At 40.6% G+C, this 25,265-nt stretch overlaps 1 protein-coding gene across 1 annotated transcript; it reads right to left on the bottom strand.

Annotated features, from left to right (window-relative positions):
• Positions 1-2,020: 2,020 nt before the first annotated feature.
• Positions 2,021-23,724, bottom strand: LOC144104495 (mite allergen Der f 3-like). Its single transcript, XM_077637557.1, has 8 exons — positions 23,534-23,724; positions 21,292-21,319; positions 15,451-15,524; positions 11,683-11,798; positions 10,764-10,905; positions 7,265-7,367; positions 4,563-4,705; positions 2,021-2,396 (listed from the first exon to the last, which is right to left on the bottom strand). The coding sequence occupies exons 1-8, from the start codon at positions 23,603-23,605 to the stop codon at positions 2,085-2,087; spliced, it is 990 nt and encodes a 329-aa protein (XP_077493683.1). The 5' UTR covers positions 23,606-23,724; the 3' UTR covers positions 2,021-2,084.
• Between the last annotated feature and the right edge of the window lie 1,541 nt (positions 23,725-25,265).

Below are 25,265 nucleotides of genomic sequence, written 5' to 3'. Positions count from 1 at the left end.
TCTGATTCAATAATGCCTGCATTACTACTGATGGTTCTTCGGAGTCAAGTGCTTTCTCGTTGTCTGTGATGGATTTTTTTGTTATTTATTTCTTCTAGGACGTGATTGTTTCCTGAGCCACTCTGGCCTCTCTTACTGCTATACTGTTACACTTATCATTTTCCTTTCCATTGATCGCTGTTGTCTCTTGAGCTTCCACTGAATCCTGTTCCCCGGCCTACACGTTTCTGTCTCATAAGTGAGTACAGAATAGATACCACTGTTACATACTTTTCTTTTAAGGAACATTGTTAAACTCTCATTGATGATCTGAGAGCATGAGATTGAGTCCGTGTCAATTTTTGACCTGAATCCTTCTTTGAGAAGTGACTGAGAAAAGTTTTCATGCAGTTCCTTGTAACAAAATCCCGGCCCTCTTTTACATCCGTATAATTCACGTTAGATGTACATATCAGATACACTTTGTCACGCAGATGAATTATTTTAAACAAAGTTATCCTGCACCACTAGCATTCGATAGAGATATTAGGCAGTTTTAGAACCACGTATGTACAATTACTATTGCAGAACACTAACGTTTTGTGTTGTGGACTAGCAGGCTCGGGCCATGTTATCAGCAGCAGACCTGTCCTCCTTTCCTGTTGTTAAAATTCTATTTCTCATAAAGGTTCTTGGAGTTTATGCTTTTTCTCTTAACCCCCCTTTAGTTCAACATACGCAGACTCAAACGCAGCTGTATTGGAATAGATTGCATTGGACAATTCCGCCTAGGGGCGCCGTCTGGAATTAATTTTCATCAAGCCGATGCTCCTCCTGAAGTTTAGGAGCGGAAGAACCGTTACTCTACCTCACAATTAGAGCAAGTGGACCGTTCGTATGTTTCGTTATAGGCCAGATGCGGCAAAACAAAGCCCCGATGCCCCATTTACGTTCAGTGAACGTACTGTAAAACTGAGTAACAACGACAAATCCACTCCACAGCGAAGGGTCCTGCAGAAACGTGCCCTTCAGACCTGCTGCATTCCTGCAAATTTTTTCTCAGGGTAAAAGACGTGTAATTCGTCAGGCCAGAGTATTAGATCAAAACCTTTATTATTTCGCAAAAACAATGCTGATGTCATCGTTACGGAAACTTCCGTAAATCCTTCACCATATTGGATTATGTTTCATTTTTTATTTTTATTTTTGATTAGTGGACGTTTTGTCTTTCTACAAATGCGAGTACTGCAAAATAAAAACTCTGAAGAGGGATGTTTCATAAATTACTGCCTTCAATACTTTATTTCTGCAGTTTTATTGCATCCGAAATTACCCACGCTTTAAACTCTTAATTCAACTTCAAGGACACATGTGATTGTATGCACAGAAAAATCAGGATGTGTTTTTGTTATGAAGATTCTCTCTGTAGCAAGGGCATGACAATCCGTTGCAGAGAATCGCTTCTGAGGCAGAGCTGCTGCAGTCAAAATTGGCGGTGAGCGAATCCTGAACCCTCAAAGATTGACTCCCAACACCTGGAACATTATTTAGCGTGAAATATGTACACTCCTGTTCTTCAAGGTGATGTCGGCAGGCATGCAAGGCGAGCTTGAGAGGCAGGGGAGCGTAAAATATATATAATAAAACAATAACATCACGAAATATATTACAAATAAAAAGGTATAAACAGGAACTGTACAACAAACAAAACTTAAAACAAGAAAATGAATAAGAAATCAAGGAGTCAAATAGAAAATAAAAACAACACCATGATACAAAGTAAAATAAAAATATCAAAACGATGTAAGCAACATGGAAAAGGGCGACAAAATAAAACAATCCAAAAACGCAATTAAAGATAAAGTCGAAGAATTGAAAGGCAGGTTTTGTGCTGCATTAAGACTCGGCAGAATTGCGACTAACCAGCGTCAGATTGTACACGATGTGTAGCGTTGGTATCTGTTCAGCATTCGTTGAGGTCTGATTGATGACAGTAACGCCTTTCATACCTTTTATGCGTCCAAAAACAATACGACGAAGAGAATTTGATGAGCAGTATTTATTTCCAGATTACACAGATTGCTTTTCTCAAACTGCGTGATAGCTTAAGATGATAAACTCTGATGTTTTTCCTTTTCTTGGCTTGAAACGTCCTGAATGCCCGCTGTTAATTTCATCCGGGGAATGTTCGAGGGATGCTGCGTGAAACCGGCTGTTTTTTTCACGCCGGAAACTGCATTCCTGTCCCACCTATTGTAGTAGCTGATCACGGACTCTATCCAAGCGTAATAGTTGTCCACACGGGTGTGGGCACTCGGCATTACTTTTCCGTAACTGCAACTGTACGGGAACGATATTACGCCCACTTGAGTTACACGACCGTTGGTAACGATTGTCACTGGTCCACCGCCGTCACCCTGGAAGGGAATGCGAACCACAAAAGCATGAATTATAATTTGGCGATATTACTTGCTGAGATTTTACGTATAGATATATGTTCTGCTAGATCCTATTTTATATTCCGCAGTTTTTTGCATGCAAATAGAAACCCTGGGGCCTTCTTAACCACATTCTTAAAGAAAATTTGTGCATTTAAGGGGACTCCTATAGTGTCTACAATAAGCTTCTCATGTTATTTTATTTTCTGATCAAAACGCTGTTTGAAAGCGGTTCTATAGTCGTTTAGGCTAAGGCATCTATGCGTCATCAGTTTCTAGAATATTCGACTAGCCTGCATTGAAATTTAGCATCGAATTATACAAGCTCACGCCACTGATACACCTTAATATATTTTCTGTGGTGGGTCTACTTCAAACATTTTCGGGATTCTTAGGAATATTTGTGTGCGGGTCACGTGCCAAATTTTGGCGCGTCCTCACATTATCAACTTTGGCGGTGACCTATGACTGACGCGCTTGTTGATGATGCGTAGTTTATGCCGGCACGGCCCCTCAATGGCATTCATTTATTCCAGGGAGTCCTCATACCTCTGCTGGCGCTGTGCTGCAGAAGTTAAGCGATGCGCATCAGCAATGTTAGATGGCTGTTTCAAACGCAGCCACCTACCGCCGAATATTTAAATATATCATGTATAAAACTAAACTGACTTGATGTGTTTCCCGAAACACGCAAAATGGTGCGGCATTTGGCTATTAGATTTATTTTCTGGAAATGGACCAGCCCCCGAACGCTACTGGAATGCTTACCTTTATAGCTGCCTTCTGCGAACAGGAAACGTGAGATATATAATTTGGCCTTTGATCGGGACGAAAAGGGAAGAAAAGAGGGCTGCACGGCATACGACGCGGCACACGTTCATTGTGAGTTGTGACGCGTACGCAGCGAAACAGCAGTTGGCACCAACTGTTAGGGTAACAAAGGGTCGGCACACGCAGCACGTAATATACAAAAATATTCAGTGCCTCTTTGTTCAGGGAATCAACATCTAAATGCGCAAACTTTCAGAAGTGTTGATGTCGCACTGCTTCCTTAACTGAGGCAAGTTGTGTGTTAGCGCGTACGTTGAGCTGGGTAATAAATTGTGACTTTTTGTCGGGTCGAAATTTGGAGTGAGTATGGTAAGATGTATCGATTACAATAACGTGTAATGTGGCAGTTAGAGTAGAGAAAGAACTACGTGCATGTTTTTAAGATTACTTATTTGTTATAAAACATATAATAATGTTATGTGTTTGTGGGGGACTGCAGTACTGTTGTCTCAATGATGCATTGTATGTTTTGCCTCTATTGCTTGTTTTATGTTACCTTATTTGCTCCATAACTACAGCGCAAACGACAGGACAGAGATGAAGAAGGGACGCCACACAGCGCTGCAGGAAGGCCCTTTGTACGAGAAATGAAGTTCGACAAAAGCATTTGTTGGGCGAGTTGGTGTTTACGATGATCCATAACTACAGCGCAAACGACAGGACAGAGATGAAGAAGGGACGCCACACAGCGCTGTGTGGCGTCCCTTCTTCATCTCTGTCCTGTCGTTTGCGCTGTAGTTATGGATCATCGTAAACACCAACTCGCCCAACAAATGCTTTTGTCGAACCTTATTTGCCCCGTTAATAATAATGTAGCTTTTACTGCTAAAATCATGTCCCAGTCTATTCGGCATTTTCCTCCTGTGATGCTTTTGCATGCTCCATTATGTAACGCTCTGCTGGGCCTTCAGGGAAGTTCAAATAAATCAACAAATATATTGTTATGTGCCCCAAGGCGAAGACAAAGCAAGGACAACCCAGGCACAGCACACAGGCCGAGCGCAATGAACCCGCATAGAGATTACGGTTATAATGAAGTCATCAGATTCATCATTATCATCATCACAGTACACATAAGCCCAGAATATGCTCGCAACCGAGACACTTCGTTCACTTTGTATGCATATTGTTACAACTTTCAGCACATGAGACCATTCCAGGACATTTGTACCAGCTGTGTATTTATACATTTTATTTTATTTTAAGTTGCTTTATCTGTAGATTACAGCTTTGTTCTTAATATTGGGAATGTTTCTCCACCCGAAATTACTACGTAGTCATTTGCAAACCGAAAACTGCAGCTGCAAAACTTACCTTGCATGGACCTCTGTATTGCCCTGAGGTACAAATCAATGTACCGTTTCTGAATACTTCCCTCGATTTGACCTCTGGCAGCCTCTGCATGCAAGTCTTGAATGCAATAATCTTCACTTTTCTGGACTGTAGGCTCCGTCCATCTGGAAGGCAATATTGCTTTTATTCAGGTAAATTGAAGGCAATGTGGTAGGCACCATCGAGTCCATTCCAAAACAATTAGAAGAGAAAAAAGGGGCTGAGTCGAGAAGAAAAATATGTTCTAGTTTCAAATTCGCAATTTTACTTTCCAAGTATAATGAGCATGTTCGCGATGTAAACAGATGTAAACAGATGTAAACAGATGTAAACAGATGTAAACAGAAATCAGCGCTTCGCTTTAAAATGAAGTGCGATTTTTCAAGAAATGGTGCCTCTGCCTTCATTTCGGCAACTTCAGATAGCTGCATGTCGAAAGAATGCCGCCTTTCGTTAACTATCGAACACCTTAACGACAAGTGTAGAAGAGATAAGCGCTGAAGTGACACGCTTTGCAGCAGTTCCCCTAAATGTGTTGGTTCATTGCATTAATTTATTCAATGCTTTCATGATATCAGCAGATAGCAACAGAAAATTGCACCGATACGTGCCTGATAATCGGGAATGTTCACCAGAGATTCCTTTCTGCGAAAGCTCACCGGAGTACAAAAGATGAATTTCTGAAAATTCTGAGAGAAAGCCTTTCATTTATTTGTTAAAAAGCAACAGGGGAATCAAATATTAATTTTAGGCATGCGCCTAGAAAGGTTTGGGAGTGCAACGATTCAAAAATCTCTGTCGTTGTCTTCTAGTGCACGTATTCAGATCCGAGTCTATGTTTCCAGTATGCTTGAGAATTAACTAACCGAATTTATTCTTCGTTCCGCGGGCGGTTACAACACAGGCAGTTTTGCGAAAGAGATTTGGTGGCAGTTAAATAGCTGTCAGTGAAACGTTGGAAATCATGCTTGAGAGGAGATGTGTATATAAACAATAGTAATTAGTCGAAACAAATAACTAGACACTTCCCTTTTTCAAGTTACTGCACACAGTCTGTTTATAGAGCACAAATGCTGAGAATCAGCTAAAGGTGCTGTGTCTCAAGTAATGCTGTTGCCCATGGCAAGCGTGGTTAATAGATGCAGTGTTTGAATCAACACGGCTGCATTTTATAAGGGGTACTTCGACTGCGCATTTTTCTTTACATTGCTAAAGTATTATGCTGAGCGTTTACTCTGGCGACTAATTTAAATAATATCCGTATGCGATCTTCATAGAATTCCAGACACTATGTACTTGGTATATTCCAGGGGTTCTTATATTAATGTCCGTAGCGTGTCCTTTGCCAAGTCGATAAACTCACATGCGTTTAACGTGCACCTTAGTACATGTACCTTACACGCATTATATGCTCCTTAATACGCATTTAATGGCTGGATTTAATCTTCTCCTCCAGTTATTTGTTTCACTTTACTTTTTAGCACCGCTCTCCTTCCGCCTTTATCTCCTAAATTCCCTTTCCCATACAGAGTAGCATGCCAGCGATTTTAAAACGATGGCTAAATTCTCCGATTTTTCATTAAAGGGCTCCTTTCTCTCTTTCTTTTTCAGTGAGACAGGCATGAGGCAACATGTGTTTTATGTGGTATAAAATGCTGTCCGGAAAATTGCCAAATTGTAAATTTTTATTCCAAACCGAGCAAATCAATTTTATCAGGCCATGCTTCTTGTTTAGGTGATCGAAACGATAGTCAAATGCCATGTTCTTAAGAGCTTTCATTTTATAACCACCTTGACCTGCACAATTGCTTCTGCTCACTCCTGCTCAAAGGTCCTATGGCTTGGAAGCTTAAATAGTCCCGCAATTAAAAATACATGCCCATCACTTCACTATGACACAAAAAATCTTCTTTTAACTAGTGTAGCGCTGTGAAGTGTGTAAAAATACGCATGCTTTTCTATCGACCTTAAGGCTAGTTTTGATTTGAGCTTCCCCTTTCTTTTGTACTGTTATTTTAAATCATATCAGCTCATAAGCCAGTAGCGCGTTCTTTGTTTTACGTAAAAAAGGCTATTAAATCTATATCCCATGGTTTGCTTTGCTCGCGTTTTCAACTACATCTGAGTGTAGAACTTTAGTATGTCTGTTCGGATACTAGGAGCTAAATCTTATTTGGAATAGTGTATTTATAGTGTTACAAAAAGGAGAACTAGCTTTGCCAACATCTCAATACACAAGGGAAGTGAGAAATTGTAATCATTGTTAAAAACAGCACATAGTTTAACGCACGAAAGAAAGAAATATTCCTCAATGAACACACTGTGTACAAATTAAAGTGTCGTACATAGCCATGGCATTCAGCACCGAGAAATGCGGAATTAGCTGCACTTCTGGCTCATACATATACACTTGGTTAATCTGCTTTCGTGCTGCTTAATCCTGAACGATTTGATTATCAAACACAATTGTTCCGTCTAGCGGTTCTTATAGTGAAAATTGCAGTATATTAAGGAAACAAATATTTCCGCGTTGAATGAATAAAGTTAGGTGGTCACGGCATGTCGTAATTATATTGATGATTAAACCTTTTTTCTATGAAAGTGAAAACTATACTGCCATACATTATAAAGAGCCAACAAGGGATACTAATTTATAAATATTTAATGCAGAGGAGAGTACTCACAACCCCAGCCGGACACGGTAGCAAGCTTGTCTTTCAAGCGCATTTTCTTTTTCATGAGGCACACCGGTCTGGCATCCTGGCTTATTGGAATAGGGCTCATGAGCTGAAAGCAAATGACAAGATTAGGCTCTTACAGCTTGGCACGTAACAAAGATAAACATAAATATAAGAGATACCATTAATGGCGTTTCCTGCGCATTAGGGGCCTGGTATGAGTATGGCTAGTGACTTGAGTACTGCTCTAATTTTTTATAATTAAAACATTGTGCGAGTGGTTGAACGTCTATCGTATTGTGAACATTGCTGAGGAGAAAAGATGTACCTTTTTCGCAAATTTAAATTTTTATATCTCGGTATATGCTTACATTATCACTTTTTAAACAAATTTTAATGCAATTAACAATAATATTCAGCGCCATGGATTCTCTAGGCAGTTTTGAAACTCATTGTCTATACTGCTGCAGTTTAATGATAGTATATACGATACCTTTGAAGAAAACATTTAAAATAGTGCAATGGTGCACAGGAATTAAATATATCGGAAGCAGCAGACATGTCTCTTGGTGCAATTATATTATTTTTAGGGCTTTAGAGTTCCTTAGTGGATTAAAGGCTATAATGGCTAACAAGAAGCCTTTATATATATTCTAGAATTGGTCAGAGTTGAGAGGCTCTCTTTTTTAAATTAGACAATCTGGCCAAAAAGAATAAAAATACAAAAATTTTCTTTTTGTGTTTAAGGTCACAGAACTCTAATAGAAAATATCGCTGATCGAAACACCTGTGATGTCAAAGAACAGGCTGAAAAGCGATTCTTTCAATGTTGACCACAGATCACGCAAGTTTTCTAGGCACCCATTTAGAGCCAAGTCTACTGGCTCTAAATATATTTTTATATTATATATTTTATATTATATATTTATTTTTTATATGGTTCTAAATATACTAAATATAAATATACTCTAAATATACTGGCTCTAAATAAATATATATATAATTTTAAGTATACTTAAAACACGCTAGCTACTGCCCTCAGTCAGACCTGATGAAGGAGCCGAGTCGACTTGGAAACGTTGGGTTAAAGTTAAAACTTTCGTTGGAGATGTGCAGTATATTATAAGTTTTCAAACCGAACCAGACAGGCAAATCTGTCAAAATATTTAGTTTTCAATCTGCCCAGACTCTCTCCATGGCTTGTAGGGCTCGCATTTCTTTCCCTTTACAATGGTTAATTGACTATAGGCTGACAATTATTTTGTTTGAATGTATTTATGTCGGCTGACAACCGAATTTAATTTTGTTTTTGATAAAGATGTGTATTTTTTTGTTGCAATTGCATCTCAACTCTCACAGCGCCATGGCGAAAGGTTTTTTACCTTCACGCAATGCAGGGGGAGGGAGAAATATTTTTAAAGGATCTCACCACATAGAGTGCAAACAATATGCGTGGGGGTTGTGTGTTTACACTTTGTCACGAGTGGGTTTCGCAGCGAAAGTGGGCATCCAACTCTGAACCGCCGCGGTGTAGTGTAGAGCTAATCTTTTTGACCATACTTTACCAATGCTACCCTGTTTCCTCCGATATGTTACTCCCTTCTTTTTTTCTCATTTCTGCAATGCTTGGCGTAACAAGGAAGAGCGGGACACGTATGATGATATTCATTCTCTGACAGTATTTGGGAACTGCTGTTTTCTTCAAAGGTTTCAACGCATGACCTTTGCTCTTTAATCGCCGAACGAACAGCTACACGAACGTAATGTAACATCTATTTGTGCTTTGTGTCGGCGCTTGCTGTACAGATTTATAATTAATATATTTATTCTCGATTGGTATTTCATATCCGAATGCCGTTTCAGGCCTTCTTCCCTTTTGTTATAAAAATTTTTTTCTCAATAATGGAAAGTTCTTGAGGCTTCAACGTACCCTAATCCTGAAAATTCATTCCTTCCTTCAGCGAAAAATGTTTCCCGTCCAAAGAGTTGACCAGCACATGCATAAAAGTAACATATAAAACTAACACTGCTTCTTGGCAGATTCTCAACAATTTTTAAGAGTTCCATGAAGCACTGTCAGGAGTCGTGGTAAAATTTTTTCCTTGTCCAGTTCATGAACTGTGGCAGAAAATGCTGGAAGCATCATATACGCCTTATACGGACCCCTGACAAGACCTTGGAGATTTCAGATACACTAAAGGAGTGCTTAGATCCGACATCGAAGGTACTTTCGGGTAAATTCTACAGCCACGCATGTCTTGAAAAGTAATTAAAACTCCAATCAAAGCCTTTCACGCTTTCCATCAAAACGTTTACTTCCTAACACCTCCAGCTGTTCTTCTCAACGTTCGCTGTGACGTCTCAAAAAACGATATTCAATTGTTCATTGTGAATCGTAGGTCAGGGATATGTAGTTAGCACTTCAACAGAGCACACAATCCGGTAGTTCCTGCGACACGGCGTCACCTGCTTGTTGCGGGGTACCTTTTTCATCCCACGATTTTTTGGCACTCGCATACAGGCTGACAGAAAAAATGTTTTTATTTCTTAACACGGACTGGGTATGCTTCAGGGTGTTCTGTTTCCGCGTACTCGTGTAATATTCGCCTCCTTCATGCTCTTCCAATGATCAGTGCTCGCTTGCCAACAGCCTTCACAGAAAGCGAATCAATAACTGTTTTTTTGGAAGCCATTGCACTCTCGTCTTTGCGCGCTCCCGGCACTGCAGCCTTATATCCTGCTTAGTGCCAAGCGTGACGGGTTATAATGAATCGTACCCGCACTTAAGTGAAATGTTTACCAAGCGATAATTGCAAATCGGCACGAGAAATGAAGTTTATATCAATGCAAGGACGATTACGACCGTCCTGAACGCAAATCTGAACTACACTTCCCTCCACATCTTCCTGTTACTGAGCAAGCAAATCGCACGTTAAATGGAAGCGACAACCAGAGCGACCAGAGTAGCGAGCAAAATACTGTGGGTAGCAGAAAGCTAGAAAAATATGCCTTCGACGTCGGAGCTAAGGCGTAGGCATAAGGTCTGCTCCTAACCGGCCTCGCAATTGTTGGGTACGTGCAATTTCGCTTGCGGAAGATAGTCAACCAGGTTGTAGAGAGAGAACCCTGGAGATGGCACGGAAGGGAAGGAGGGTGGCGCAGTTGCTTGTTCGACAATGTAACTGTAATTCCTCTATTACTGAATCTTTCCACAAACTTTTGGCAGCCGCACTTTCCCGAGAGAATACCTAAAAACCACTAGGGCATAATAATTATTGACTGGATAGGGGTCAGGGACAAATCAATTGATAAACGCTGATTTCCTACCCAGCGCTAAATATGTTGGCGTAATAAATAAATGATGGTCATCAAATTACCCGATTTGAGAACACAGAACCGTTTAAAGGCAAGAAGAAAATAAGAAAAAAATCACTACGTGGGCTCCAGAAATTACCTTGTTCGCCTATTTTCTGGTTATCATCATATAAGGCAATGCAAATCTTACCCGAAGCACTGCGATGTTATGGAGTCGAGTCTTCCTGTCGAAGTTCGGATGAATTTGCGTGTCAGCCACGACAATTGATGGGCCCGTGCCGCTGACTGCGTCTTTGTAATATACCTTTATAGTGCTGGCCATCTCGTCCTTTCTATATTGAGCGATCAAAGAAGGAAAATAAAAGTATAAAGCTATAGAAACGCAATATTGTGCACTGCGTGTCCTAAAGTTCATTGCTGTAAGATTCCTTGTAACAGACAGCTAAATCAATGACTTCAAAACGGTATATTCTCCTTCAAAAGATCGCGTATGAAAAAAAAAACTTTCCACAAAGGATTGCTAAATAGTCTACCTACTTTCAGTAATGTGGAGCGTCTTTGAGGCTATGGCGTGAAACACACAGTTCAAAATTTGCATCGAAGCGAAGGTAATTCTCTTAGGTCCAAAGAATATTTTCATGAAAAAACCTTGAAATATTGCAGTAGGTGTACGAAATTTTCACGGTCGGTTTGAAGTCTTAGGCAAAAGGCAGAACAGCACAAAACAGCACCCTCATAAACAGTTAGCAAGCTTGAAATGTTGCATTTCTGTATACATTAGCTCGATGCAAAAGTATTTTACAGCGCCATGTTAGGTGATTAGTGCATGAGTAATCGCTCGTATTTATTGCACGCAAACTTCATTTTTCGGGAGATAATATATCATTTCGAGAAATGTAATGTTATGCAAGACCCGATTATTTAAGTATTACTACTAAGTATTTGATGTCGCGTGGCTATGAGAGTAATATACCATCCACAACTTTGTTCGTATCGCTTTATCGAGGTCCTTTAAACCCTCGCTCGCCTATTAATTAAATAAAGGTGTTGACGATTTGTTCACACTTGACACAAAAGGGAGCACGAATAGCCACACATGAAGCACTCACTTCTTCAGCACACATCGGGCGGCTGTTAGCACAAATCGGGAAGAGATGATGCTGCCGCCACAGCGATATCTCTCAACCTTGCCTTTAGCAGTAGCGAAGGAAGCGTGTATGTCCACCTGGGTAGATGAAGGGATACAGAAAGGAAATGCAGTCAGCCTAGAAGTTTCTGAGGTAATGTAAATCTCATGGCCAAAAGCCTGATTACTAGCTTTCATTTTATAATTTAGGTTTAGATATAACAGCAACGCAGCGTACTATGGCATAATTGCAATAGGGCACCCCCTTCCCCCTTTTTAAACTAATGCTGGAAAAGAAATAGCCGCCATAACTGACATGTGATGTACTAAAAACATGTGGTGTACTAAATATAATCGAGTTGTTGCTTAATTTATAAAGTTTATGTTTGGTTTTCTGGCATGAAAAGTGATTATTTAGTTTCTTTTTAGCAAGCAATTTTCAAGGAACGATTTGGATAGTAATAATGTAGCCAACAACAGCATCAAGCTAAGAAAGAAAATTACCGAATTGAATGGAATGCTCGATTCCGCTCAGAGAGGTTATTGAATTATAGTTTCAGCGCACCACGACATCAGTGATGTGCAAAGAGGGTGAAAGTGGAAATTTTCTTCGACGGAGATGCGCCCCAGATTGAGTATTTCAGCTGTATGAGCGTCTTGCGCTATACGTAGGAAAATGGCCGTTTCTTTATAGCATGCGACTTTGTATAAACCAGCAGGGTATTTTAGTTGCGCAGAGGAGCCATATCGAGTTTCACAATTTTCAGTACACGCAAATAATATTTTGTCCATCTTTATGAAACCTCTACAGATTTTTACTTCACTCATGCAGTAAGACTTATATATTGCATGACGTTTTTGGACTTGCTTTTGAACTTTTCGGACCATAGCCACGTTTGCTGGAGTTACGCATCTAGCACTAAGAAAAGACTGTTTCTCTGCACCTCGTCACACTCTAAACGTATGAAAAGGACATAACCAATCACTGCCTAGGCAGTGCACAAAGAAAAAGGTGCCCGCACCTTTTGCATAACAGTTTTTTAGAACAGGTGTTCTGCCGGTGGTCAGCGGGTCACCTTGAACTATTTCTCCATTCTGTTGCTGAGTCACTATCTAGCAGTGTGAAGAAATGAGACCTGCTCTAAAGACAGGCAGATAAAAAGTCTCGCATAATGTTAAAAATGGTTGCCACTTGATATGGTGTCAACGTGGTACTTTCTGCTCCCACAAAACTGTCGTCACTGTGTGCCCGCATTTAATCCGCTATCAGCACAAAGAAGAAATACAATGTCAAACACCACAGTATGTTCATGAAATGTACTATTAGTGTTATATACTTTCCCCCTGACATGTTAAAAGGTCTAGATGGGCCAGACAAGTCATTACATTAACGATTAGTAAGGCAGTACCGAACGTAGAAGTGATCGCTTAACCCAGCCAATCTGCTTAAACGTTTCAACCACTGTCAATACTGCAGCCTTCTCTTTAATGATATCAGAATCATCGGTCGCGGAAAAACCAAAGTAGAGCAAGAAATAGCGGAAGCATTTAAAATCAAGATGTTTGGCACTGTATGAGTAAGCGTCAGCTCGGACCGGTTTAGTTCAACAGAATTTCGTTTCCAAAACGGGACATAGTTTGTCACGTCAAGACAACCCACCTGTGCTATCAAATGTTTTGTTTTTTGTTGTTGGCTTATGTAATGTTTTTTTTTTTGTCGGCGATGCACCGTACGCGCATGTGCACTCGGCTTAAGACTAATTTCATAGAGAAAGAAAACATAAACAAAGTATACTCGACTGAAAGTGGCCTATGAAAGTACGCCTCGATTTCGCAAGCATCTCGTATTCTCACCAAACGCCTGGGGACGCAAGCGTGAAAAGAAATATTCTTATATTCAAGCCCGCACCCTTCTGATTGTTAACGAAATATATTATGCTTCAACACCACCGTTTTAACATATATGTGAAGATATAATGTATTGAAAAACATTCCTGAGCTGTTTTTGCCATTGGCAAGCCATCTGAAGACATTGAATGTCATAGTTATGAGCAGGCTAGACATGCATCGTCTCAACTCAAGTACGTGATTGTGGGGTTGGTGGCGTCGGTGTTGCCGTTTTCAAACGACTTTTCGAGTGTTGGTCAATAGGTGAGACACGTTTTTATAAGAATACTCTTGAAAACACGGAAACATAGAGTCGGCACAGGCTGTTGTGTTTTTAGACCGCAGTGAGCTGTTAGCATACGACGTAGACGCGCGGCGCCCGTGTGGGCGGTTTGTTTAAAAAGTAAGGGGTAGAAATAGGGGACAATGGGGCGCCAGAACACGAATGTATACTGCATGCACTCATTGCTCTCGGCAGTTTCAGGACAATATTTTGCGCATTCAAGAAACCTTATGCGTGTTTATTATAGTGGCAATTGCCGATATATTTTTCTGATCGTGGGAAAACGCATTGGACGCGCATTCTTGCGCAAGCGCGGCGTGTCGCATATTTTAAATCCTGAAATCGCCTTTACGGTGGAGTGAGGGGTGCAGTTCCTGTCGCCTCGACGATATTTGGACCACTGACTATCATTGACATGCCACACAATACGCTAAACTTGTGATAAGGTGGTGCATAACAGAGGGAAACGTCCTGCCTACGTTAGAGCGCCATTTATTACTCACATTATGCGCCAAATGCAAAGGACTACTATTTGATAATTCCCAGCTTGTTTTTTTCTGCAAGCACTAGAGATGTGTTAGGTACCTGTCTTGTATTCTCTCTGATCGTATTTCTAGGCTTGGTTGTATTAAAGAAGGATGTTATGTTTGTATCAAGCATTTCTGTACCATGCTGGACTTGGTTTGTGTCCAGAATTTTTATGCTCATTTTTATCTTGCCCTAGAATTATGCTTCCTCCCTAATCCGCCTTTTTATTAAATACTGCATTCTGAATGACCACTTGCTTTAAAAAAGAAGAAAGGTGCACCAGATATAAAGAGCCTTTGTTGATACAAGAATCCATAGCGGCATGTATTATAATTATTTTCTGTAAAAGTTCCATTGAAATAGCTTTGGGTACGGCGAAATTCGCAGAAACGATGAAACGAGATATTCTGTCCACCTCCGGCCACAGCCAAAAAGGGTAACGCGCGAGAAGTTCAAAATTTGCGCCAGTAAAACAGAAACAAGAAACGAGTCTCAGTCGCTTTCACCAACCGTTAGGTGCGCTAAAATAGACTGGGCTGCACATAAGCAATCTAAAATTCGATCAAGAGGAATCGAGACGAGAACTGTGGACCAGCTTGTTTACCAACCGCTCATTAAAGTAAAGTTGATTTGAGCGGCACGCGAATAATTCGAAAGCCGCGCCTTCGAAACGGAAACAGAGAGCGAGGGCCAGTTGCTCTCAATAACATATAGGTGTGTTAGAATTGATGGGGCCGTTCGGGTCGATGGAAGTGTTCTCTTTTATTCATTCTTTCCTTCTCTATGCTGCTTTCACTGAGTAAAATTCAGTTGCGTTTCCAGCATCACCCAGTCGGCTATTTCTTGAGAATGCGCCTTATTAACTGGTTTCCTCCACAATATCTTCATAAAAATGTTTTCTCTGTGCTGTTATAAAACAGCCAAAGGCACGTGTTTCCTTCGCTGAAAACTCACGTGAGCACTCCGTGAAGAGTCATTTATGACTCTCGCTTCTGATAATCGACCGGTAAGATGTGGCGCGCTTCAAAAGGGCAAATATTTGCTAGTTCTTACCGTCCATGGAAGATCCGATTTCTTTTCGTTTGTACCTCCTGCAATTTTTCCTCTTGCTCCATACGTACCGCATCCTGCGAAATTCAGCGTTCCAGAGAAAGCAATTAAATAAGACGCCAAACTAAACATACAAATTTAGTTCGTATTAGTGTTAACGGCACGGAACATATCGGTTTTTCTACGTTTTCAGGCATGGTATCTGACCTGTGCGGTGAGCCGGAAATATTCAGCGAACATGATCAATCATATGTGTTTTACAGCAACACCTTTGCTGGCCTACCAGGAGCGAGTGAACTGGGCTCCTAGAAACGTGACGTCACAACACGTAACGCCACGTCACGTGGCGCCGCTGCCGTAGCAACGCATCACGTCACTTCGCCGCGCCCTCGAGTCTTCGCCGCTGCTGCGCCCGGGCTCCATGGCCGCGGATCGGCTGCTGCCTGGCCATGTGATCTAGCAGAGCCTCAGCTGTATAAAGAATATTAGCTGCGGCTTATCTACTGTTGAACTTGGTTAGAGAGCGAAAGCAGTGGTGTATCGGGCAAGGCGACGCCGCTTGGCATCTATAACATCGAGTTCGTTCCGCACACTGCATAGGCAGCGCGCACAACCAGCCACCTTGGCAGGTGGAGGATAAATTAACGGTTAACCGTGACATCTGCTCACCCAATGAACGCTGCGGCCTATTGCTGCAGTGCCGCGTGTCGGCAACAACGTTGTCAGCGCTAATGCATGCAGCCCACATCTCTGTCTATCTCAGAACCCCCACTAATCTCAAAGCGCGATTGAGGCGTCCACTGACCCAGGGAGCCTGTTATATGCGCCCTTCCTATCCTCATATTCATCGGAGTCTTGAACGTTGTCAACGCCAACGCCAATGACACAATCAACGCCAACCGCTTTCGCTATGTATTTCCTGGATTAGTCGAGCAAATCCACAGGCAATTTTTTTTCTATCTTCAAACTAACATTTGTGGCTGTATGCATATTATCATTTTCAATCCAGCAGAAGTAATGCATTCAGAGCATGGTAGGCGTTTATTGTATATAATATGAACTTTACAAAGGGGTTGATGGTAGCAACCACTCGTCCTGGTGTGGGCTAGGATATATATTATTATTCAAAAATGAGCCCTATTATATATATGATTTTGTTTTGGAAAATAAATATATGTAGCCAAAAATGGCGACAAATGACCGGGCGTGATAAGATGTTTGGGCTGTTATGAAAAAAATAGCTGTTTGCCTGCCAACGTGAATGTTTCATATATTCCCACAAGAAATTAGTCGAATCTGCGTTTTCGCTTTAAAAGAATAAAGAAGCTAATGCTAGGCTGTTTTACCTGTGCTGCCAATAGTAGGCGTCAGCGTTTGCTTGAGCACAAGGACAATTAGAGGTGAAATCAAATAGGACCTATTGTGACGAAGAACGCTGACGCACTTTTCGGTCTGTTGGCAGCAAACACATTTACATGAAATAGTACACTCAGTACTTGCAGCGTAGACTTTTTCTGTGCTCTGAAAACAACATTTACGGAGGCTACAACGAAAGCACGCAATGTTGTACAAAATGGGGTTGTTGGAATGACTCTTGTACTTATTTCTGCCATTCAAATGCTGTTTCACTACTGCGCTTCTCATTGAAATCCCTGTGACTCATTCTTAATTTGACTGAAATCTGCAAACAAGTTATTTTCTTCGTAGGAAGCTAATGAATTGAGGCTGGAAAGGTAAATTAGAATTATTTTCTGGCAAAGATTAAGCGGTGGCTTGTTCGTTTACTCTCCGTTATGTTAATGTTCCTTAATGTCTTCAGGTCATGCTCGAAGAGCTCGAAATCTTTTCTGCTGTCCTTTCCATTCAAGTTTCGTTAAGGGGAAATAGTTTTACAAGGATGCTCCTCGTTGCTCTTTGGTCTGAAAAACTTGCACTTGTGCTTTGTAGTGACGTATTCTGCCAGCAAAAATTGGCCAGTGATTAGCCTATATATATTTTTAAATGAAGCTATACATAAAATTCTAGGTGACAAGCGAGTTCTTATTCCTGCGCAGTATTATATGAAACGTGAATGCTTACTGAAGTAGCCGAAAAGTGTACATGATCTTTTGGGCTAAGAAATATTAGTTTTAAAATTTAAAAAGGCTGCCGACAAAAAAATGCAGGCCAAGAAACGTCATTTTGGCTCCCAGGCAGAATCCAAAACGTTTTTTTTCCTTTAGCTGGCGTCCATTTTTAAGATTTAATGAATGCTTATTTTTAATGCAAGCGATATTTCATATATTCCCACAAGAAATTAGTGGGCTCTGGCGCGGAAAACTTTGAGCAATTATTTCACTTTTAAATCGCGCAGTTTTTGTTCTCATAGAGTGTAGGCAAATATTTGAAACCTTTTCTCATCGAAAGCTCTTGTTTTGCTTTGGTACTCAATGTGTAAATAATGTTTTAGCTGCAGCGTAATAATCCAACAGGTGCCGGCAGCTTATTGGTAGGTGTGTGTTGGAGAAATTTTCAGAGAAAACGAACTTCATACGCTGAATTTTTTGGCTTTGAGTACCGAGGACCTCTAGCAATCCACCTGCTGTTCCATGCGTACAGTGATTTTAAAGCAGTAGTTTTTTTCAGTACCGACATTCTTACAGAAAATTGTGTGTAACCTGTAAGATTCGATGAGTATTCAAGATATTTGATGTTGTAATCGCTGGGAATCTATATTTACCAATTTTCCAGGGACCGGCTGACTCTCTTAAGCTCAAAATCCTAGGTAATTCAGAGTTTCCTGACGAATTCTCTTTTCTCGATCGGTGCGTCTGTACAAAGGTAAACAGAGTTGAGTGGGGGATCCTTTGCTCGCAAGAACAATCCGGCAACGCATTAGGTATAAGTTCTGATAGGCATGCACTGAAGCTCCTAGAGTAGTAGTAGTTATATATCTGTAATGTTCAAAACATACTTGCAACTGCAACAAAAATGAGATCATTGAGCACTCTGTCAAAAAACGTGGTCTGACTGGCCTTTGTCTGAAGGCATATTTTATCTGTTGATGCAGATCAAGAGGAATATAGCCTTGCTCTACTTGCCCTAACTTGCCGTGAGGCGTGAATAAAAAAAAATTAGCAGTTTATTTTAAAAGTGCTCCTTCAATACGCTTTCAGAGCGATTGGTAATTATAAGAAGCGGTAGTAAAAGAGCTGCACGCATAAATCGGCTCTCTGAAAAGAAGTTGCCAAGCTGACACTCATATTTATGCTACCATTAGAACATTATGGTGTAGAAGCCGTGCCTGTTTGTTAATTTCGTGCCTCGTTGCTTGAAACGTTTATAACTCAGTCGCATGCCTTACCAAAGCAAATGTTTTGCTTAATAATGCATTCTTCGTTTTCCGACAGAGAAACTTCGAGCTTTTATCTGTAAAAGCTTCATCCCGTTGCCAAGTTGGCTCTTGACAAAAAAAGCTTTTAAACATTTCCAAACGTTTATGCACAAGGTAGATTGTTTTTGTATAGTTAGGCGGTTTTCGGAAGCGTCGAGCAAATTATTTGGACTGTTTTGATGTGAGGGGAAGCATAGCACTGACGTGAGCCTTAGGCAGCATAAGCTCTTGAGTACATTCCCTTTTTCAGGAAGGTAAAGTTTAGGACAAAATATGCAGATTCTCTTGTTCGTACTATGTGTTCAAGGTGTGCTTCTCCTACGTGTTCCAGAGCGCACACAGCTTTCATTTCGAATATCGTCATACTCTCAAATACCGCTAGACAATAATTTGCTTCATCGCATAGTTGAATCGTTGTTATCCAGGTTGCTCCTCTGGGAATTTTCGCACGCTAGCCGTAGAACATCGAATCTTCAATTGTGTTGATGCTTGTGAAGTCCTTCTGCGACCTTCAAGAGCTGGGCAGTTAGCAGTCGAATAACGATTATTAGCCAACGATTGCTCGTAAAAAGCAACCTGTCTCTGCACCACCGCGCCGGTATAGACAAAGGAACTCCGAGGTGATGTATGAATGCAAAGTTGAAATTAACAAACGCGGGAATCAAAATCAAAATGCTAGTGCACCTATTATGCATATAAAATGTCTATCATTATTTCTTTAACTATTATTGGCTGTTTAGTACTTTTTCCATGCGCGCGCATGCCTTCTCTTGAATGCCTCTTTCTCCCTAGCTCCAGTTGGCTCACGGCTGATTTGCGCCACGCGTAAAAACATTTCTGCGCAAGTTTATCCTGGAGCTGTGTACCCTTTCAAATCAAAGAGGACGAATGCAGCCTGTTGATGATTTTGAATTGCGTTATCTTTAAGGCGTGCTTTGTTGTTTTTAGAAGAAGTAGAGGAAGAGCGTAGTAGACGTCTGTGCGGTTGCCGTAAAAAAATACTCCAAACACCTTCCACTTTTGTCCTGTGTAAAAATCAACTACATGGATCCTTCTGTGTATGTTTATGTTGTTCCGGTAGCAAAATACGCATTTCCAATTTGGCTTAGAAACACTGTTCCCACACGTCACAAACCCGTGTCATGTACAGCCAAAAACGAGGCTGTTTGGTACCCGCATGCTTAACATTATCGACGAACTGCGGTTTGTTTCTGCGGTTTGTTTCTCACCCAGCCAATCAGAGCTTTTAAAAGAACATATCAAGAATTATTGTTCTCCTCAAAAATATTTTTAGAGCAATGAATAAACTACAAGAATCCATAAACCTCTGTAGATGGCTATCATGTAGTCTGTAGCTGATATGCTGTTTTTGCACCACACAATATAAGGCTCAATTCTACCGGATGGTATTATTAGAAACTCTCACTAACATAGTTTTTTTATTTTTATTTCCTTGATTTCTGACAACTGTTACTTTCGGCTGTACATGAATGTATCTATACCCTTTTTCCTTAACAAAATCCCCTAAGTGTACTTGTGTTGTATTGCTCTTATGTATTGTTTAACTGCTGTACTCGTGTTATATTTGATAGTGCGGGAATATGTTTTTGCTATTATAACCGCGTAAGTGTTTTATGTAAAGAAAATGTGATTTGCTGCTGCAGGCTGTACACACTTGGGGGCTAAGGCCTCGTCAGGCTTCCTAGCCTTTAGCCTTACGCCACCCGCAGGGATTAATTGTATTACTTCCTGCAAATAAACTTACTTACTTAATAAAATTCTGTTTAACATAAAAGTAAAACTTTTGTGCCCAGATTACGGTAATGTATGAACATAGGCCGAATTTAATTCGTTTTCGGCGACCTTTTGTTGGCAGAGATCAATAAGGAACACCATTTTAATGGTCTTCGTGGTTTATGCTTTATGGGCTTTAGCGTCCCATAGAGCCTGAAGCTTTGAGGTGCGTCGTAGTGAAGGGCTCCGAAAATTTTGACCACCTGGGATTCTTTAACGTGCACTGACATCGCACAGTACACGGGCCTCCAGAATCTCGATTCCATCGAAATTGGGCCGCCGCGGCTGGGATCAAACCCGAGTCTTTTGAATTAATGGTCTTTGTGTCTCTTCGATTCATCCTGTCTCTTTATTGTTTTCATAGGTATCATTATTGTTACGAAGACGACGAAAGTGGTAGTGGTGCGGTATAGAGCGCTCGCGCTTGACCAGTGGTCATTAAATCATATCTCTGCAATCCTTCACCACGCTCATTCTTCGGTTGGTCGCTACTTAACAATATTTGCTCCAGACAATATGCAAGAGCTACTGCATGAGGAAATGTCTTCCACTGCCTTGCAGCAAATATCCTTGACCTGAGCTGTCTTATATTTCGGACATAATTTATCACGTGGAATTGCTAAAAGCACTTTCTAGATATTTAGAGTTGCAGGATTTTGAAGAGGTCCGAAACTTACCGCTTCCATTCAGGTCGTAACAGCGGCCCTGGAAAAAAGTTGAGAAGCTTCGCGATAAACTGTGTACGAATTACGCAATTTATCACCAATTGTGAGCACTGAGTTTAATCTTGCATTGAAGAGAGCTGTGCTTTGTGTCTGAGATTGCTCTTAATTCTAGGATTATCCCACCTGATTGCCTAATTAAAAGAGGCGGTGTATCCTAATATGCCAGTCCTGGTAAGCATTTTGGATAATGTCGTGGTTTTTTTTTTGTATAGAGAGAATTCATCTTTTCCATGGCGAAAATTTTATGCTAGACCTGCGATCCATCGCCTCTCATCATCAACCGCGAATATATCAGAGTACTTTTATGAGGTAAAGAGATAGGGTAAGCCCTATTCTTCTGTTTAATTTTAGGGCAGGCTTCAGTGCATTTTTGTCAAAAAATTAAGGTAGCCCCTACTTTCTTATAACATTTTTATGGTTGCTTTTTGCTGTTTGACAGAACCAAAACTGTGTGACAAACTTAAAGCACAATTTCTACTATGTCTCCCGAGGACAAGACTTAAGTAATCTTGCTCACTATTTCTGTCTTTAAAATCAAAACAGATCCTTCACTTGCCTCATTTTAGCTCAGTATGTCCACTTAAGGTCATATCTTTATATGACCTTATGTGGACAAAATAAATAAATGTCCTAATAAAAAAATTGCCTTGTGCCTCGTATTGGTTTGAATATAATGATAACGTCGTAAAAAAAAGAACTTGTTTGAGAAAATGAGTTTAAAGTATTGTAGAAAGTCCTTGGCTTGCCACCTCGTATCAGTATAAATTTTTTTCCTACTTTCCCTGTTTTCCAACTTTTGCTGACCAATTTTTTCAGAGGATGACCTCGAAAGTCATTATTCAACTTGCATTGGTGTTTTCTGCTACTCATTTAGTTCCCTCGGCTTTTTTTTTTTGCTTCGTATGCTGCTCCGCCAGGAGAGGAAACTTGTCACCAGCCAACTTCTCTCAGCCGGTGAAGAGCGTTACTTTTTCAGGTTAGCCAAAAGGGCTCCAGTAACTTTCCTCTTGCTACTTTAATACGCTCGAATAATTTGAGGACATCTGCTACGCAAAACCCTTAGGCGCTCTACTACTAAAGTGGATTTTTGGAGCTTCCTGCATATTACGCGAAGAAGGCCTAAATTTCTAGCGTGGAGCCAAAGAACTCCATGATTATCCCTAAAAATGTTCCTACTCCAATGAAATTAAGAGACACCAAGATTCCATCTGCAGTCATGTTTGAAATGGCTACTAAAACATTACCTCTACCAAAACTGTGGCCCGGCCACTCGATTCCTCAGTTTCAGAGCTACTGTGTAAAGAAAATATACAATGCAAGAACAAGCGCAACACTGGAGAATCTGCAAAAACAAAATGCACTACTAGAAATCAAGCAAAAGTAAATATCAAACATTTTAAATTTTTTTGGTTACCCTGAATTCTTAGTGTTCCACAAGTACGATGTTAATGGTAGCTTTCCGGCGCAAATCATTAACATCTTAAAAATTTCAGAAATTCGCTGCACCTCGCTTGGGCTTGACATTTTACTCTTCATTCAAAAAGGGCGCATTTCTACAGTATTCAGGAATAATTCATTTTGCGACTGGCTTCTTGATAGATTGAAACTGGTGCTAAAGGGGTCCTTGTTTTTGGTTCAAGGCAGCCTGCTACTAAAACCCTCACGCTAAAATAGGTAAGCGCTTGACTCCAAAGCGGATAGCGTCAGTGCGTGCAGTCTAATATAACTGGTCCTAGTAATATAATAAATCTCTAATTTTTAAGATTCTTTAGAATTTAGATTTGCGCACCACACAAGCGGAATAAGTATATTTCTTGAGCATCATTGTATCTGGCATCTCCACATTGTACGCAAATCTTAAAACGTGCCTGATTAGTCTGCTTCGTTTTGTTTGACGTAAGCAATGAGTAATTCTGGTAGTTAATTGAAAGGATACGTTTGGCATGTGCGAAAGCCATTGTATATATAGGTGGAATACGCGCAATGAATTCTTCACATGCATAGAAAATTATTTGCATCCACATTACCACGGTCAACAGGTATGCACGCTGCACTCTGTTGCAAATTATTTGCTGTAATTGTGTTTTACTTTTTTTTTCATATTAAGGTCGGCGTGTGCAACAATAGCAGTCAAGTTCTTTTTCGGCAACCTCACAATGAGCAATATATAATCGATGAACTAGCTTGCACTGACCTGAAAACAAAGGCAAGCGAAGAGCACCAGAAGGCCAGTGTTCCAAGCGAATTTCATGCCACGTGCAACCATCGGAATACACGCAGCCGCTAAAGCGCGGGGCTGGAAAAACTCCCCGCTTACTTCGCTCACTGGGACTACTTTAATCACGCACGTGGTTGTGTGCCAATCTCTAGAACTCTCCTAAGCTAATCTATTCAGCGATAAGATACCTGCTATTCAAGGTGCTCTTTAGGCCTCCATCAGAAACAGACCTTTTGTATTAGGTAATTTCGCACCGACTCCCGCACAGATGGCACATTTGCCGAATTGCCTGAAGATGCGTATGCCTTCCTTTTGTGCAAGCATGAAAGGCAAGGTGGTTGACATTTAAAACAGCGAGCATTTCAAGAGGCACAGTGGTCCAAAAGAGCTACTGCCAATACTTCAATTGCTTCTAAATGTCAACCACCTCAAACTCGAACAGTCTTTGTTCCTAGTTATACGTGCTCTGAAAGCACCAAGCAAATGGCTCGATGGAGATGACTCAGTATTTTTTTTCAAGCAGAACGCGAATAGAATGAGGAAAAAGATAGAAGTGGAGTTCATATATGCATTTCTGTTCTCCGCTGGTTATTTTTGCTCAATGAGAATTTCAAGGCGCTCGTGAATTAGTCTTGCTCTGTGAGAAATTATTGTCGCTGGCACTGGAACCTCAATAACGTAAAAAAAGGAAAATACATCGTAGCTGGATGCTTTCAAAGACATTTGATGCATACTAAGAGGGAGGAGTTGACGTGACTCAAATGATACGATAAGACTTCATTTCTCAGCTCCATAGTTTAGTGCTCGTTTAAAATGAGCATCATAACAGAGACATTGAATACTGAGAGAAAGCACAACAAAATTCTTTTTTGCTCATCACTTGCCAGTGACACCAATCAAAGGTTGCTGTTGGCTGGCATAAGCTGTGTAATAACATTCGAAATGAAAGAAAAATTTCCAAAAGCAGCAGATATCCCTTAGTTCAGCTTTTTTCCAAACACTCTTCGAGCCAAGGTGCCCACATTAATATGTTCTGCTATTTTTAATACTATTTTCTCACTAATTAGGCAGCTCAGAGTGAAGTACACTTTAATTTCAATAATGCTGCAGCATTAACATCTGAACAATGGCACTCACCCACGTGCAGCTGAAGCTATGATTGGTTTTGCGCTAATATTCAGAGTGCGAATCCTGAAAACATTCATTTTCTTCGTCCCATGCTGTGATATTTGGTCCGCATTGCAGTTCTGAAATCATTTTTGTTTCTTAAACTTATCGAAAACATGTTTAAGATGCGTGTAAAGAAATAATTCGTTAGGGGATTTGGACGAGTGCTTATCATTTATCTAAATTCAGCTGCAAACGTTTTTAAACCTATGTCATAGCACGTGATTTTGTAGCTCCATGAATAGATGCCTTGAGTGAAAATGGCTAACAGCTCTAACAGATAGGACGGAAGAGAACAACGCAGACACATGCACTGAGTGCTGTTCTCTTCCGTCCGGTTTTTTAGCGCTGTTCAGTCGTTTCTGTCGTCATAAAGAAACGAGACCGACCAAGCCCTCTTCTTGTAGATGCCTGCAGCATGCAATGTTTCATACTGACGGGCACGTTTTTGGAGCGAAAGCGCAGCCTCACGACCAAAGCTACGAAAGCCGATAAATTGCTCAAGCCTTGATCTTGCTCTTCGATAAATAAATTAAATAAG

This window comes from Amblyomma americanum, chromosome 9 (genome assembly GCF_052857255.1).
Source record: "Amblyomma americanum isolate KBUSLIRL-KWMA chromosome 9, ASM5285725v1, whole genome shotgun sequence".
In the NCBI taxonomy this organism is placed as follows: domain Eukaryota; kingdom Metazoa; phylum Arthropoda; class Arachnida; order Ixodida; family Ixodidae; genus Amblyomma; species Amblyomma americanum.
This window is presented reverse-complemented; position numbering and strand designations above follow the sequence as displayed.